General features: G+C 37.9%; 1 protein-coding gene across 2 annotated transcripts; it reads left to right on the top strand.

Moving 5' to 3' along the window:
• The first annotated feature begins 445 nt into the window (after positions 1-445).
• Positions 446-18,646, top strand: ASB9 (ankyrin repeat and SOCS box containing 9). Of its 2 annotated transcripts, none has more exons than XM_060770004.2 (8): positions 446-664; positions 793-952; positions 6,995-7,074; positions 10,385-10,492; positions 11,594-11,744; positions 13,199-13,333; positions 14,712-14,903; positions 18,480-18,646. In XM_060770004.2, the coding sequence occupies exons 2-8, from the start codon at positions 862-864 to the stop codon at positions 18,602-18,604; spliced, it is 882 nt and encodes a 293-aa protein (XP_060625987.2). In that variant the 5' UTR covers positions 446-664; positions 793-861; the 3' UTR covers positions 18,605-18,646. The 2 variants fall into 2 exon arrangements, 1 of the variants encoding a protein (XP_060625987.2); XR_010909670.1 differs by having other exon boundaries at positions 448-664; positions 14,712-15,201.
• The last annotated feature ends 428 nt before the right edge of the window (positions 18,647-19,074 follow it).

The following is a 19,074-nucleotide window of genomic DNA, read 5'->3' on the forward strand; positions in this document are numbered from 1 at the left end:
CAGCAGCTTAATAAAGAAGTGTGCCCAATATTGTACTGTGACTGCTACAGGCCAACCTGACCCAAACTAGTGGTTTTTTGGTTGCTGGACTACATATGCCATCACCCCCGAGCCACATGATGGTATTTTTAATCCAATATGTCTCGCTAATGCCCTGTTGGAGAAAACTGCCATGTGGATTGTTATAGGATTTGCTGAAAACACAGAGTTTGCAACATGTGGTTTCAATATTATCAGCCTTGTATGATAATTGCTTTTCTGTGTGGAAAATAACTCAGTTTGCCATTTCTGCATGCTGCTTTCAAACGCCTGCAATGGTATGTCTTAAAAGCAACTTAATCGGTGATAATGCAGGGCAGGACTCTCCCTTCCTCCTATTTTCCTGCTTTTTCCTCCCTGCCTCCCCCTCTTTCTGTTATATATCCCCTGCAGGCAGAGTTTGCTGAGCTAGTTAAACTGGCTCTTTCTGTCTTGTGCATTTTTTTTTGGCAACAGAGAAGTTCCTCTTTTATAAAAACAAGCAGGCAGACTGTCTGATTGGCCATGAGTTTGGAAAGGATATGACATCAACCACATCCCTCACTTTGTTCTGTGTGCCTGAAATCTTTTTCCACTTCTTTTACTCAGCCAATGAAGAGGTGTTCTGTTAAACTGCAATACCAAGGTATTTGGGTTGCTCTGGACTTGGGTCTGGTATTGATGTTCCAGTCTTCGACCAAGTGTTATTTTAAACCCACCCACAGATTTTTTAAAATAAATCACTCATTGGAACATGTTTGTTTTCCTCAACAGGCAAGATGGTATTTGAGCTTGCAAGATCTCAAACTGTGAAGTGAAATAACAGTATTCAGGCGAGTTGCAATGGAAGGAGCAAATGCAGATTCTCATTCATCCCAAGGATCAGAAAGCCAGTCTCATCATGTACCTTTGCGACCGAATCCATTGATGGGTGGTGAGTAATCTTGCTGTATGTAAAAGAAAGTGTTCATAGTGGAAAGGCCATGGGAGATGTGTTAGGATAACTTAACTGCTTTGTATTTATTTAGAAACTTTGCATGCCACCCTTGATGTTATATCAAGTTGTTTACACCGCAAAGGAATAAATAGTAGCAATGAAATGCAAAAACATACGTGGAGCAGGAATAGAAAAAGTTGTGCGAAGTTGTGTGAAGATATGTTATGCTACCCTTGATGATATATAAGTGATCTGCAGTACAAATTACAGTGAATAAATACAGACAATATAAATATGAAATGCAAAAAATCATATATATATAAAAATCATATATAAAAAGTTACTGTGGCTGTAATCCCTATGCGGTTTTAGCTGGGAAAATGCACCCTTCCAGTCAATAAGACTTAAGTTCTGAATAGACATGCATAATAGGACTGAGCTGTAAAATGCTTAATACAACAGTGGGCTATGCACAATAACACTATAGAGCAGGCATGGGCAAACTTCACCCCTCCAGGTGTTTCGGATTTCAACTCCCACAATTTCTAACAGCCGGTAAGCTGTTAGGAATTGTGGGAGTTGAAGTCCAAAACACCTGGAAGGCCGAAGTTTGCCCATGCTTGCTATAGAGCCTGCTTTCTTTAAAATAAAGCAACCCTGAGAGACATAAAAGTCTGACTCATGAATTGCTTTGTGAAGTTGCCCTGCTGCTAGATGTGTATTTGTATTAGATGGCATGATGTGATGACCAGATTCATAGCTGTGCAATTAGTTTGGGGAAAGGGGGGTTATTTTTCCCAAAACAGTTGGTGTTCCCTTATAAAGGATGTTCTTTTTGCAAATAGGTGATTTGTTGCTTTTTAAATGACATGACTAAATATCACATTTATAGTTTTTTGTGAACTTTTTTTGTGTGTCAGGAGCAATTTGAGAAACTTTAAGTTGCTTCTGATGTAAGAGAATTGGCCGTGTGCAAGGACATTGCCCAGGAGACACTCGGATGTTTTACCATCCTATGGGAGGCTTCTCTCATGTCTCCACATGAGAAGCTGGAGCTGACAGATGGAAGCTCACCTCGCTCCCCACATTCGAATCATTGACCCTTCGGTCGGCAATCTTGCCGGCACAAGGGTTTAACCCATTGTGCCACCGAGGGCTTCTTTTGTGAACTTACCATATATATACATATAGTCAATTCATCAAAGTTGCCTACAAATATTTATATGATAAGACTTCCTATTTACAATATTAAAATTCTCATCACATCTAATTGTGATCCGCACTCTCTCATCTCTGGACTCTGTGGTAACTTTATGCACTCTAGATATGCCTTTTTTTCTCTTTGTGTCAGAAGTGACTTGAGAAATTGCAAGTCGCTTCTGGTGTGAGAGAATTGGCCATCTGCAAGGACGTTGCCCATTGTGCCACCGGGGGGCACCTTCTAGATATTCTGGAACCCTACAGTCATTATCCTCAGCCATTATATCCATGTCCAATGACCTTGCTGACTGGGGATGCTGGAAACCCCAGTGAGTAGAAGAGGACTATTCTGTAGTCATCCTCCAATGTTGACTTTGTAGATTGCAAGGTATTTGGGAAGATATCTGTTTTGCTTCTATAAAGAAAGTACCGTTATACACAGATAGTCCCCCTTATCTGCAGGGGACATGTTGCTAGACTGTGTAGATATGTGAAACCACAGATAATAGACTACACTGATGGTGTCTTTGTCAACATGTTAAGTCTGTAACATCAATACAAAACAAAACAAAAAAAGACCTTTCCATATTGGGGCTCATTTCGCACTACATAGTGGTTTCACTTTAGCTACTGTGACAACTTCCCAAAGAATTCTGGAACATGGAGTTCAGAAAGCGGTATCTGACTCTGGAAGGTAAAGGTAAAATTTTCCCCTGACATTAAGTCTAGTCGTGTCCAACTCTGGGGGTGGTGGTGCTCATCTCCATTTCTAAGCCGAAGAGCCATTGTTGTCCGTAGACACCTCCTGACTGCATGGAGCACTCTTACTTTCCTGCAGAAGCAGTACCTATTGATCTACTCACATTTGCATGTTTTCAAAGTGTTAGCATGCAGAAGCTGGGCCTAACAGCGGGTGCTCACCCTCTCCCTGAATTCGAACTGCCAACCTTTCGGTCAGCAAGTTCAGCAGTTCAGTAGTTTAACCCACTGCGCCACCCTTTACCTTGGAAACCAGGGTTCAAACAGCTGTTCACCCATGAAAACCCACAGGGTCCCATTCTCTGAGCCTCAGAGAATGGCCATCGCAAACTCTTCTGAATAAATCTTGCCAGTGATAGTGTCACTTTAGGGTTTCCATAGGTTGGAAACAACTTAAAGCCATACAGCAACGATTCCAAATGTAGAATGGGACTTTCTAACTTTTATTTCACTTGGAGCTTTAAATTTGTTCTGTTATGATGTGATTTAGGTGCATTTTAAATTTTACATTTGTACCCTGCTTTGAGGAGCCCCTGGTGGCAGAGTGGGTTAAACTGCTGAGCTACTGAACTTGCTGACCAAAAGATCAGCATTTCAAATCCGGGGAGTGGGGTAAGCTCCAGCTGGTAACCCCAGCTGCTACCAACCTAGCAGTTTGAAAACATGCAAATGTGAAGAGATCAATACCACTCTGGCAGGAAGGTAACTGCGCTCCATGCAGTCATGCCAGCCACATTACCATGGAGGTGTCTATGGGCAACGCTGGCTCTTGGGCTTAGAAATGGAGATGAGCACCAACCCCCAAAGTCAGACATGACTGGACTTAATGTCAAGGGAATACCTTTACCTTATCCTGCTTTGTCTCCAGTAAAGCAATGCATTATGACATCATTATAAAGCATATTAAATTAAATTAAAGCACTTTCACATTCATCAGGTGGCTAGTGATAGAATCATTTTTTCCATGGAAATACAAGTCTTTAGTGGCAAATGGCTAATCCTGTGTGAATTTTATCTTGACTTTCCTGTTAATTTGGTGGAGAAACAGTGCATGAGGACTCAGGCTAAGGCCTTCTTTGAATTCTTTCACATTATACACTTATATCAGTATTATTTTGCTGTAATTGCTATGGTTGTATCCTATGGACTCTTGGGATTTGTAGTTTGGTGAGGCCCTAGAGTTCTCTGTCTGAGAATTTTCCCTGGCCACTTTGAATCTTTTTTGTGGAGAGAAAAAGTGGGGTATAAATAAGCATAATAAACACAGTAAACATAATAATGATAATAATTTTAAATGTCACCCTCCCAAAGAAACCTGCTGCAGCAGGTAAAATGGACTTAGAATGCTATAAGTGTATAGCGTGAAAGTAACTTTTGGTGAGATATGATAGTGTACAGTGCAAGGCCTTTTGGAGGATAGTATGAAGAAACAGCAGTGGGATTGAATGGGTTTCTCCTCATTGTCCCAGCATTGTACTGCCACCTACTCACCTTCATCACCTCTCATCTTCAGAGAAAATGCTGCAAAATCCAAGATTACATAGAATTATATTTGTGGAGTTTGTTTCCAATAGGTACCAAATCCAAAACAACAACAGCAATTCAAAATGAGTTATAGATTGGTAACACATGGTTGGTAAGGAGTAGAATATATGTATAGATCAAAACTATTGAAGTGTATCAAATCACTTTGGTACAAGGCTTATAAAATTGCATTTTATAAAAAATAATGTATATCCTGAGCACATTTTTTTCAATTCCTGTAACATTTGTTTAGATTGGATTTGGTACTTTTGGAAACAAGCTCCACATTTTAAGATTTTTAAAACTGACTAGTGAATTTGGGCACATCTATACTGTATAATCGATGCAGTTTTGCATCGATTATACAGATTTAACTACTTTGGCTCAAAACTGGGATTTGTAATTTGATGAGGCACCAGCACCCATTGGCAGAGAATGCTAAAGACCTGGTAAAACTACAGCACCCATGATTTTATAACCTTAGTAGCTAAAGTAATATCAAACTTTAAAAAAATAGCTTTGCAGCAATGATTTTTTTTTACAGTTCTAGTCTTATTGGCATTATCCTGTTTTGGCCAATATTGATAGTGCTGTTTAAATATTATTGAAACCTTGGAACAGTTTGGCTCTGCCCACATTCCCTTGTTCTTTTTATGTCTTTGTACTCTGATCTCTTGCAAAACAGTTCTCTTTAGGCAGGAAACCCAGGGGGTGGTGTCCAGTTAAGGACAACAATATAGGCCTGTGATCATCGGTCTGCTTTTCTGGAGGGCCACTTCAGATGATGGCAAATCCCATTACTGATGTTCCTTCTACACCTCTGGTTTGGCAGTTGGTACTAGGAGATATCTCTGAGATCATTAAATAGAGCTCTCAGCTTATTATTGGAGATATTGATTAGGTTTTAATATTAATCAAGCCATAATTATACAAACCCACTTCAGAATTCTGTATTTTCAGGGAATAGTGACCTTATCACCATTTGAGGGGAAGGTGAATGTGCTTGAAGATGACTAGGAAGGGTACATTCACAATTGGAGGGAATGGAAGGAACATGTAAGAGGGCTAAGATCATTTCCCAGATATGCATGTCATCCAGCAGGAGAGCTAGTTAGCGATAAGAATGATGGGAAAACATGAAAGGTTTACATGTCAATATCTAGAAATCTACATGCATGGTGGAGAGCAAAATGCAGCTGCTGCGTCATATCATCTAAAGTAATTTGATACAGTGAACATGGGAACATGCTAGACCCCTTTATACAGAGGAAACCTCAAGGTGGGGGAACTGTGTGGCTTCCTTTCAGGATACTAAGAGGGTCAAACCAGGGCACACTGGGGTGCATTCAGCCACGACCAGGGTACATTCCTATAATTTAGGTTTCAGTTTGGAATCTCAGAATCTTGGAGATATTGACCAGACAACCTTTGCAGGTGGGAATTATGTGGCTGTTAGGATGGATCTACACTGCCTTATAATCCAGATTATCAAAGCAAATAATCCACATCATCTGCTTTGAATTTGATTATATGAGTCTACCTTTACATAATTCAGTTCAAAGCAGATAATCTGGATTTTACCATATATACTCAAGTATAAGCCAACCCAAATATAAACTGAGGCACCCAATTTTACCACAAAAAACAGGGAAAATGTATTGACTCGAGTATAAGCCGAGAGTGGAAAATGCAGCAGCTACTGGTAAATTTCAAAAGAAAAATAGATACCAGTAAAATTACATTAATTGAGGCATCAGGAGGTTAAATGTTTTTGAATATTTGCATAAAACTGTAATTTAAGTAAGATTGTCAAACTCTGATTAGACCATTATTCTAACCTTCTTCAATGTAAATGTGCTTACGCATCCTTCCAATAATAATAAAGAGAGTATAATAATAAATGTACTACTAATAATAGAGTAAAATAATGGAAATGTAATAACAACAGTAATAATAGAATAAAGTAATAAATGTAATAATAATAATAATAATTATAATAGAGTAAAATAATAGATGTAATAATAATAACAACAACAACAACAACAACAACAGAGTAAAATGATAAATAACTTTGACTTGAGTATAAGCTGAGGGGGGCTTTTTCAGCCTAAAAAGGGGGCTGAAAAATTCAACTTATACTCAAGTATATGCGATATATGTCAATGAATGTAGGTCTTAATACTTTGTTGAATTGTAACCCTCAGCAACCATAAACACTAGTGAGAAATACTGGTTGTTGATATTTAGCAAAAGTCACAGGAAAGTAAGCAGACAATGATTTGACCAACTTTGACACTTTCATCTGTTTTTCCATGTGGGATATTTTTGGTGCTTTCCTCAATTTAATTGGCTTAAGAGATGATGTTGACAGACTAGGAAATAAAACAGTGTTGCTTCTGCTCATTAAAAATTGAACATTTAAACACAGAGGTACCCAATAAAACCTCGAAGAATTCTATGAGGCGATGTGAGATTTACTATCCAGCAGCTCAAATGAAGATAACTTGATTGAATGACATTCTTCTTTCCAAACCTTGCTTTTCCTTCTCGTCACAGATTTTGTTTCCGACTGGGCTCCTATCCACGATGCTTCCTTGCATGGGCGACTACTTGCTCTGAAGAAACTCATCAATCAGGTATTGTGGTTTTAGGGAGATAAGCATTCTGTTTGCCTTGCTCATTAGGCCTTCTCTTGAAAGCACACTATTTTACGTTGGTAAGGTAGCAAAGGCTGACACTTGCCTTGACCTTGAAAAGAAATATCACACAGCATCTCCAAAGGAAGACAGGCTTACAAGGGAATTTTTGAAAACAACACGAGTTTTAAAAGTCTGCCTTGGAACATGAAATAGCCTTTCTGCTCTCTCTAGATAGAATTGGATTTGTATGCTTCTCTTTCTCCCACATCCAGCACTGTCATTAGGCAAAGTGAAGTGGTTGCCTCAAGTACCATATGTAGGGTGTGGTGGAGGTGGTAATGGGAACATCACTGTTTTTCTCTGTGGTAGTACAAAAGTATATGTTCCAGGCAGCCTGCCTTCAACCTTCAGATAAAGTGAAAGATACTATCCCATTGGGGCTCAAAAGTTCAGTCAACTGTTCAGTCATCTTTTAGGTGGAAGGAGCCCAGGAAGGTGATGGCCATGTCATTCTTTCCTTCCCTCAGAAAGAGAAATCTTGGACCAGACCTTCTTCCATTAAGAGTGCCCTATTCTGAACACACATTTTGTTCTTGAACATAGGGGCAAAAATATTTAAAAATTGCTACCCTGTCTTCTTTTTACAAACTGTTGCTGTTTTTACCAACATCCCCAGAGCATATGTTTTTTAATGTTATACTTCCCATATCTTAGCCCTCATATATGTTCCCTCTGTTCCCTCTAATAGTGAATGTAATTGTCCCAGCCATCGTCTAACACATTCACCATCCCCTCTAATGGTGATAAGGTATACTGGTGTTAGAATCTTGAAAGGTTGTTAGTCTTGCTGGCTGTGAAATTCTGGGAGTTGAGGTCCAAGAAAAGTCACTTTCCATAGTTATAAACAATATTTTTCAAAACTGCTTTTAATTACACAGCCTGACAAATTTTTTTTCTTTATGTCTTGGTTTTTAGACTTGTTTGGGGTTCTGATTCAGAAAATTGCATTGGATAGACCGCATCAGCTCTCGTTTCTTAGATATGGTTATCATCATGTTTTTTTATCGGCAAGCAGATGACTACTAGTATATGGCATATGTCCTCTATCTCAAAAGCTAGAGCTAATAGAAGAAAACTGGTGCCATTTTTTAAATCAGCAAGTCAAATACACCCAGAAACATGATGTTATTGTAAAGGAGTTGCTCATCAGTAATTTCCCATCCTAGATCAGAAGGAAATAATAAAATAGAGGTTCCTTTTATTCAGAAATCAACACTAACCATATGCTAACTGAAATTAAATAGCTGTTATAGATGAGAAGTAAGCTCAACATAAATCTAACTGTTTGAAAGTATATTATCCCAAGATGGAAACCAATAATAATAATAGTAACAACAACAACAACTTTATTCTAATATCTTGTCACCATCTCTCTGAAGAGACTCGGGGTGGCTTATGCATGGCACAATGTGTCTGAATTACAATATAAAATGCAATTATTTAATTTACAATTAATTAATTATAATGCAATTAAATAAAACAAACATATAGGCATATAAAACAACAACTTAAGACTCAATTAAAACAGTACTCATCTACCAATGGTGGTAAGATACTGTAAATGTGGCCACGCTGTAAACCATAGGAAAAGGGAGTGGGATAAGTGTAAAACTGTAACCATGCGACGAGGGCATGGGATGATGTGCAAAGAATGCATAACTATTGTGTAAAAGAACTAGGCATCCAATCCGTTGGTAAACTGATTTCATTCTGTTTTGTATAGAATGAGATTGTGGAGTCTAAAAAATTTCTGATAAGGAAGTAAGATTCTTTAGCTAAAGATCCCAGTGCACATGTATGGAAATGCAATCATGTTTCGCTTTATGTATGCTACTATTAAGACTGGGAATGGATTCTTGAGGTGAAAATTTTAAGCCATTGCATTATTTTGAAATAAATTAATGAATACATTTTTATATCAAATAAAGTTTCTGAAATACCCCAGCTTGATTGTCAAAGTTAAGCTTGATGCCTTTGATGACCACTTTGATTCAGCAAACATTATTTTTCCTCCTTGATTTTTCTTTTCATATATTACAGAGATTAACATTATTTTACAGTATGAAAATTCTGCACTACTGCATGGCATAATTCTTAACTAGTTCATTGGTTTTAGAAAAAAAAGATTGGATACACAGTTACATCACTGATTGTCTAGGGTTAGCCACTATAGAAGGAGCCCCCAGTGGCGCAGTGGGTTAAACCCCTGTGCTGGCAGGACTGAAGACCGACAGGTCACAGGTTCGAATCCGGGGAGAGGCGGATGAGCTCCCTCTATCAGCTCCAGCTCCTCATGCGGGGACATGAGAGAAGCCTCCTACAAGGATGATAAAAACATCAAATCATCCGGGCGTCCGCTGGGCAACGTCCTTGCAGACGGCCAATTCTCTCACAACAGGAGCGACTTGCAGTTTCTCAGGTCGCTCCTGACACGACAAAAAAAAAAGAAGCCACTATGGAATGTCCATATTTACATACCAAACATTAATAAATGACTTCCAGGTTTTGTCTCAAAATTGCTCACATACAGCTTTTGTGATGGCACCTGAAGTCTTCCTAGCCTTTAAAAATACACAGCATACATAAAGCATACATAAGGGCTTTCCTTTTCTCCTAGTCAAAAAGCCTTTCTTCTGTTCCACCATCCTTTTTTCAAAAACATGTGTAAATATGTCCAGTTCTGCCCATCAGAAACCTTTACTTCTATCCCATTGATTGACCTTTACAAGTGTAAATATATGATACAGAGTAAGCTTGGTGTGTGTTTGCACAAAAGTAAATCCCTTTCCATTCAGTGGGATTGTTCCTCAAGTAAATGTTCTCAGGATTGCCTTCTATACTGTTGTCTGTTTGTTATTAAAAGATTAGCAAAAAGAGCAAGTTTAGTTAGAGACAATCTGTTTTGTTTTTTTAAAATAACCATCTCGCTGTTCTGGCGTAACATCTAGTTCTTACAGTTTCTAAAACACAATGTTATCAAGACACATGTGCTTCCTGCGGAGATAATATTGCAGAAGAACATTTTTCACATCAGCCATTTCTAGAATGAGCTTTGAGACAATCAACAGATAAATCAGCTATTAAAACTATCCTTAACTTTGGTGGGGCTTGTGCCACTAGACCAATGAGAACGAGATTGCCTGACACTAGTCAGCCGTGGATCCGGTGATTTGACAACATAAAATTGTTCCGTTTTCAAAGAACTGTAGGTTTCAGCCTCTAATTACAACTTCTGTTGTTATGCCAGGGAACCAGTGTGAATATTATGACAGCAGATTATGTGTCTCCTCTCCATGAAGCTTGCCTAGGGGGAAATTCTGCTTGTGCCAGCGTTTTGTTGAAACATGGGGCCCATGTAAGTATCTAAATTGGACTGGGGTTTTGGTACATGCAAAAAGAAGAAGAAAGAATTGTCAAGCACATCAGTCCTTAATGGGTTTTTTTTATCATGGATCCCATTTAAATATTATTTGTTCCTGGTGACTGCCAAGTCTAAAGATTTAAATATTTGTTTAAGGTTATTTAAATAAATATTAATGTATCAAAGATCTTCTTATTTGAAGAGAAGGGAGAACTAAGGAAAAGCAAACACACCTAGCATAGTATTTTTAATTATTTATTTTTAATTGGGTTGATTCCATACAACAGACATGATCATAATCATCATCAAAACTATCATCATTATCATCAGTACCTGAACACCGCACTATGACCTAACATTTCTTGTTTGTTTTAATTAATTAATGAGAAGGCTGGCACTTCATTTCACTTCCAATCCTTGTTGTATTGGGTTTAATAACCAAACCTTGAATTTTAACTGTAAAAGCTCAAACCTTTGTGGATCTCTTGTGGGGGCATCATGTCATCCCATAGAGGGATATTTGTGGACCACAGGTCAAGAACCACTATGCTAGAAGGGTCTTTGATAGCTCACAAAAATGAGGCAACCCAAAACTACCATCCCACCCTGTTTTGGCATTTTCTGATGTTGCGGGAATATCCTGCTTGGCAACAGGACAATAACTTAAAATGTTGATTAGAATTAAAGTTGTGAATTTTCATGTTCTGTCTATAGTATCTTGGGTATTTGGTAGGCACAGTTAATTTCAGAAAAGAGAATTATCTGAGCAAATCATGCCTTCTGATGCTAAATCTGGAGGAACTGAGTATGATTATTTTACAGTATGAAAACCACATTTAGATTATGCTCACAAATACTCAATAATGTTTTTGAGGCTGAGCCTTAACATGGAAAAGGGGTAAAACGTTATAACTCATTTTAAATTTAAAAGTTCGTATAGTGGTTTTTGTTTTCCCCCCCCCCTTCATTTGTCAAAGCTTTTCACCATTTATGGTACGGAGATGAGTCTAATAAACATGATGTTGCTGTTTCCCCAGTTTAAGTCCACTATTTGTTTGTTTGTTTGTTTGAAACAATACACATTACTTCTTTCAGGTAAACACTGCTACAATTGACTGGAACACACCTTTGTTCAACGCTTGCATCAGTGGCAGTGCAGACTGTGTGAATTTGTTACTGGAACATGGAGCCAGCCCGCATCCAATGTGTGATCTGGCATCACCTGTCCATGAAGCTGCTAAGAGGGGTAAGCCTATGAAAAAATGTCCATTCGTGATAATAGGAAGTGTTTTACTGAAAGAAGAAAGAGGTGTTGCATTCGTTGTTTGAAACCTGAAAATAGGATTTGTACCATGCACCAGTTATGACCAAAGTGCATAATACAACCTGAAAGCCAGAAATGCCTCCCCAGTTCCTTGAAGACCATCCCAAATTGGGAAAGAGGAGCACAGTGACTTACCACATGGTGAATCTGTGGCTTTGGATGAAATGAAGTGTTATATTGTGGATGTTTTTGTCATGGTTGTGACCTGGCATCTCTTTCGCAGAAGCTTGCTCAGCTTGGCCTGGCCTCTTGAGGAAGTGTGAACCACTGGTCAAACCTAGGTTTAACTGTCTGGAGAAACCCTGAATTAGGTTTCACACCAGTTTGGGGGAGGCATATTTATTCTGTTCTGTGGTCCAGCAGGGTCAGCCTTTCTCAGAAGCTTCATCCTCCCCACTTACCCTCCTTTTAAGATGTATTGGCTTCAGAGTCTAGATTGTGTAACAGATTTTGTGAGTGCTTTTGTGAATAGGTGCGTTGGTCAGTGCCTGCATCTGGACCAATGTGGATTCCAGGCCAATCTGCAGCTGTAACCAATAAAAATTATCTCCTATCCATAAATCTTGGTGTGTTATTTCAAGCAGAGTGAAGGTCATATCTAAGCATTCAATGGCTATTTCTGCTCCCAGAAGCCTCACTGTGTTCCCCAAGTCTTACCATCACCCTCTCCCCAAGTCTCTTGCTAATGTTCTTGCTAATTCAAGGGCTGCTCATTTAAGGCCCCTTCTACACTGCCATATATCCCAGGATTTGATCCTAGATTATCTGATTATCCCAGATTATATGGCAGTGGAGACTCATATAATTCAGTTCAAAACAGATAATCTGGGATCAGATCCTGGGATATGGGGCAGTATAGATCCAACCTTAGGCCCCTTCTGCACTGCCATATAAAATCCAGACTAGCTGCTTTGTACTGGATTATATGGCAATGTAGACTCATATAATCCAGCTCATAGCAGAAAATCCGGATTCTCTGCTTTGAAAATCTGGATTATGTGGCGGTGTAGAAAAGGACCCTTAGTCACTGGGGTTGAAAATCTTGTGTAATACTTAACAATTGTAACTTGATTTAATTCTTCTTCTAGTGGCCATGTTGTAAAGGAGGATGAGAGGGGAATCACGAGGAACACTAAACCATCTTTAGTTATATAGGTGAATGCAACCTCTATCCATCACTGCTTTTTAAGAGAACAATCCCAGCCTGTTGTTTAGGGATGGCCGGGAAAGACAACATTAGTGTAATATTACTACACTAAACTAATTTGAAAAACCACTGAATCTACATATTATTAACTGCTGTATTTCTGGGTGATAGTATTTAATTATCCAGTGTGTTTAAATTGTTTTTTAACTCTATGGAATCCTTTTAACAGGTCACACCAAATGTGTAGAATCCCTTGTATCTCATGGAGTCGATATTGATCACAACATAAAACACCTTGGTACTCCACTTTATGTCGCTTGTGAGAACCAGCAAGTGGAATGTGCAAAAAAATTACTTGAATCAGGTAATTTTTAACAAGTTATATCTTATGTACTGCCAACAAATTCATTCCCCTGAACATGAATACTTTTTTAGTCAAAGGACCATTTAACAGTCATGGCTTTTGACTAGGAAACCTGGAAACTACAGTCAACCCCCTCCACATTGAATATTGATTCATACGTTCTCTCTTGGAATCTGTAGGTCCTTCAGTGCAATTTTATGGTCAACTTCTTCTGGAGCATCGATTTTTAGACAGAATACTTCTCTAGGCAATTGTACAACCTCCAGAGTAATCCTGTGGTTGACAACTAGTAAAAGTTGATCATAGAGTCATACCAGAGGGCCTACTATATATTGTTTCCAAATGCTGAAAGGTCTTTGGTATTGTCTGCTAGTCCATTCACACAGATTCAGCATCCACAATACTTTGTCTATATGGCTCGTTATAAAAAACAGACAGGAATCCACTTTCAGTTGTAATGTACCATGGATAATGAGATTTGGATTGTGATTCAATGATGAGACGTTGTGAATGATTTAGTATAACTGTATTATTGATAGTGTCGTTGTTTACTGTTGATGTGATATTGCTTATGTTGTAAATTGTACCTGGTTTTATATGTTGTACACCGCCGTGAGTCGCCCTAGGGCTGAGAACGGCGGTCTACAAGTGCAGTAAATAAATAAATAAATAAATAAATAATAAATACTTGAGTATAAGCCAAGTTTTTAAGCTGAAACAGCCCCCCCCCCCAGCTTATACTCAAGTTAAAGTTATTTATTATTTTATTCTGCTATTATTATTATTATTATTATTATTATTACATTTATTATTTTACTCTTTATTATTATTATAATTACATTATTTCACTCTATTATCTTATTACATGTATTAATTTACTCTATTTATTATTATTATTGCATTTATTATTTTACTCTTATTTATTAATATTATTATTATATTTCTTTTATTTTACTCTATTATATTATTAAACTTATTATTTTACTCTATTATTATCAGGATATGTAAGCACATTTAATTTGAAGAAGATCAGAATAAGGGTTTAATCGGAGTTGGACAGTCTTATCTTAAATTACAGTTTTATGTAGATATTGAAAAAACATTTAACCTACTGATGCCTCAATTAATGTAATTTTATTGGTATCTATTTTTCTTTTGAAATTTACCAGTAGCTGCTGCATTTTCCACCCTATATGCTAGAGTCAATATGTTTTCCCAGTTTTTTGTGGTAAATTTAGGTGCCTTGGCTTATATTCAGGTCAGCTTATACTTGTGTATATATGATATTTAGAAGATTATGTGGTCGTTCAATGATCCCTGAGGATCTTTGGGAAATTCCAGTTATTATTTATTTATTTTAATGCTTTCTTTGTTGCAGGGGCAAGTGCAAACACAGGGAAAGGTCTAGAGTCCCCTCTCCATGTGGCTGCTCAAACCTCCAATGCTGATATGGTGAATTTGCTTCTTGACTTTGGAGCAAACACAAGGGCCAGGAATGCTGAGGGGAAAAAGCCAACAGAGCTGGTTTCACCAAGCAGCCCAGTTGCACAGATATTTCTGCAGAGAGAAGGTGCCCATTAATCTTTGTTTTCTTCAAAACCAAAGTATATAATGAAGCTGAAGCAGCCTTTGAAAGGACTTTCTCCCCTCTGTTTCGTTGTTAAATCTGGCAGCGCCAATGTTTGTCATTATGTGCTGAAAGAAAATCCCCTGTAAAGCTCACCATTTAGTCATGGCTGCTGATGTTGCAAGTTTGTTTTTGATGTTATAAATTAACAATGGGAGCATACATGGAGATTGAGACACATCCAAGTACATCTCCGTGGGATCCGGATCTGAGAAGAAAATGGAACAAGGTGTTTTTCTAAGTATGAAGCCTTGATTGTTAATATAATCGTAATCTATGACTGAGTTGTAACATGATACTGAAATATTACAGTGGGAATGTGTTAGGTAGAAGAAAACCATATAGCCACATATTTAAGAGTATATGTGAATAGAAACTTGTTGTAAAACTGACTGGTAACACCTTTCCATACAGTTATGCTCAGAAAATACATTGTATGCCCACCAAAATAGACTTGTGTGGTTTGCTGTACACACAGTGTATGATGCATATGAAGGTAGTGAGGTTTGTTTATTTCTTTTATTTTAAAAAACCCTCTAGTTCAATGGTTCTCAACCTGTGGGTCCCCAGATGTTTTGGTCTTCAACTTCCAGAAGTCCTAGCAGCTGATAAACTGGCTGGGATTTCTGGGAGTTGTAGGCCAAAACATCTGGGGACCCACAGGTTGAGAACCACTACTCTTGTTTGTGTATGTGTGATATAAAATAGCTTGACCATTTGTTATGCAGGGACACCTTAGTCAACAAAGAAACTTCTCATTGTCTTTTTGTGCCTTCCCTGACCCTTTCATCCATTTCCTCTGTCTAGATGATTTTTTTTAGCAGCATCAGCATTGAGAGGATGGTAAGAGATAGCTGAAGTTACACAGGCTTTTAAAATTAGACTTTGGCAGCATGTCTGCAGTAGAAAATGCAAACAAACTTGATATGGGGAAAATGGGATTCTGCTCTGACTTGTTTTCCTGTAGGTGTGGGTCACAGCCTACAACAGGGAAGGTGAACAACAGCTTGCCATAATAATAATAATAATAATAATAATAATAATAATAATAATAATAATAATTTTATACTGAACCACCATCTCCCCAATGGGGACTTGGGGTGGCTTACATGAAGCCAGGCCCGGACAACATATTACAACAAAATAAAACCAAAACATAAGCAATATGCAACAGCATCAAAATTACATTAAAAACATATGAATACAGTAACAAAATACCATTACAATAAACACATCACATCCTGCCACATGTGCAGGATTAAATTTAAAAAAAACTCGAATGAGATAAGAAGAGGAGCAAGTTATTTGCAGGGAGCTCATAAAGAAACACAGGGTTGTGAAACCAAACTTCCCATTAGGGGGGCATGTACCCCAGTGACAGAAATGTTGAGGGGAGCAGTAGTGTCATGTTGTACACCTACTCGCCAAATGCACAGCAGAAGAGCCAGGTTTTAAGGTTCTTTTTAAAGGTTTCTAGTGTAGGAGCTTTCCTGATTTCTCCATGTAATGAGTTCCAGAGTCGGGGAGCCACAGAGGAGAAGGCTTTCTTTGCTGAGCATGCATAATCCCTTGCTGAGCACGCATGAATAGAAAAACAGAGAAAATACAGATAAATCTGTGTCATTAGCCATATCTACCATAGATATGGCCACCAAAAATGAAAACCAAAAGAAAAGGAGGTTAATGAAAGGAAAAAACTCATTTCTAGATGGCTTTTGGAAGCGGCTTTTGAGTGGTTTCTGTAACATCCTGTGTTTTTGTTTTGTTGTGGAAGCCTGATTTTATTTGTGTTTCTCATTTCACACCTACATATTGCTAGTTTTGAATAAAGAGTTTGTGGAAACAAACTTCTTTTTTGTGATGTACAAACTTATCCTTAATCTTTTCATGTTATTTTTACCTCTGATGCCAGGCTTTCTGTTAAAAAAGTAACACCCAAGAACAGACTTACTTTGTTAGCTAAGGTATACCTGTATAACAGGAAGATCAAACTCATTTTGACTGAGTGCCACATCAGCCTTATGGTTGTCTTCAAAGGGCCAGTTGTAATTGTAAGACTGTATAAATGTAACTACGTTGTCCTGGCATTGAACGCCTTGCAGACTCAACCCACAGGCATTGCATTTGACAGAAGTACTGTATAGTCTTGATAAAATAACCATAGATTACCCTAGTCAGGATTGTGCATGTGGTAACATTTAGTTTCCAAAGTATAAATATGCATAGCCTACCACTTGCCAATTGGAGCCCCTGGTGGTACAATGGGTTAAACCCTTGTGCCGGCAGGAGTGCTGACCGAAAAGTCGGTGGTTCGAATCCTGAGAGTGGGGTAAGCTCCCGTCTGTCAGCTCCAGCTACTCATGCGGTGACATGAGAAAAGCCTCCCACGAGATGGGAAAACATCCAAGCATCCCCTGGGCAACATCCTTGCAGATGGCCAATTCTCTCACATCAGAAGTGACTTGCAGTTTCTGAAGTCATTCTTGACACGAAAAAAAAACTTGCCAATTTTACATTTCTATTAAACTCTTGCAAAATACATTGAAAATTTTATCAACACAAGTTTGACCAATAAAAGAATTACTGAAATTCTGTTAGTCATTGCTGCTTATCAAGGTTTGTGAGATTCTCTTAGTTCATCTCACAGTAGCTGCTGAACAGTATACTAGCTAATTAGAACTAAATGGTGCAGATGAGTGGCTGTACATAGATCAATTGAGTTATAAATGAGATGTTGATTTTGGGTAGGAGTTCTGAATTCCTGTTATGGTACACTCATCTCTCTCTCTCTCTCTCTCTCTATATATATATATATATATGAGAAGAAATGTTTGGGAAATACACTATGTTTACATTCCAGTGCCGTGTCTTATGGCAGTTTCCTCTGTTTATATTTGGCAATGTATCCAAAAGATAATTTTATTTACATGAAATTTCTGTCCACTTTCCATTGCGATGATAGGATTCTTGATCCATTAGCTGCTGCAGAGATTGCATGCTGTACTGATTGTGCTGAAGTTTGTTGGACGGGATTTCCCCTTTTCTGTTCATATCGGGTTTAACGGCCATTTGTGCTCATCCAGTTCTACTTCTGCTTTACATCAAAGAGGAGATAATGCTGCTGTGATTACAAATGGAAGCAAAATACTGTGATGGCAAAATAACAATTGTGTCTTTGTTATTGTTTTAGAATAGATTTCTATTGAGTAAATGTTTTCCTATCTCACTTAATTGCTGTGTTTTTCTTGTCGCCTCATCTTCTTGTAGAACAGTAATTTGATCTTGACCTTCTCATATTATCTTTATGTTGGGATGATCAAGGGCAAGCCAATCTATGAGGCCTGAAAGCTTTCAAATATCGTGGGAGACCTGAGCAGTAAAAAATTGTTTTGTTCATGTGACTCATCAGAGTTATAAAAAATTAAAGCTTCCCTTATTATACAGATTATGGTTATGGAAAAGCAGTATTAATAATAATATCTTGCTTGTTTCTTTGGCACCCCTCTCCCCCTTTTCCAGGACCTTTCTCTTTGATGCAGTTATGCCGCTTATGCATATGGAGATACTTGGGATCCAAACAACAACAAAGAATAAACCAACTTCAGTTGCCTGATGAGCTGAAACGGTTTCTCTTGTATATTTAAAGGTTTTATATTTCCAAGTTCTTATTAAAGTTTTATTTCTTATCCTTGTGTATTTGTTTGATAGATATTACAAATGCCAAAGCTGGGTTTTCACTAATTGTATATGAGACTAACAGGCTTTTCATATTCACGGATTCTACACACATGGATTGCACCACCCATTGCTTGAAATATTTTTTAAAATCCCCAAAGCAAACCCTGATTTTGTATTCTATATAGTGGATACCATTTTTATAATGCTATTTAATATATTGGGTCATGAGAATCCATTAATTTTGGGATTCACAAGGGATCCTTGAATACCAAGGACCTACTGTATACAATTCTCTCTCTGGCCCCATCCACACTGCCATATAATGCAGTTTGAACTGCATTATAATGGTTATTGCAGACTGAACTGCATTGAACTGGACTATATGTGTCTACACTACGGTATAATCCAGTTCTATGTTAATATGTTTTCTGAAACT

This window comes from Anolis sagrei, chromosome 3 (genome assembly GCF_037176765.1).
Source record: "Anolis sagrei isolate rAnoSag1 chromosome 3, rAnoSag1.mat, whole genome shotgun sequence".
In the NCBI taxonomy this organism is placed as follows: Eukaryota; Metazoa; Chordata; class Lepidosauria; order Squamata; family Dactyloidae; genus Anolis; species Anolis sagrei.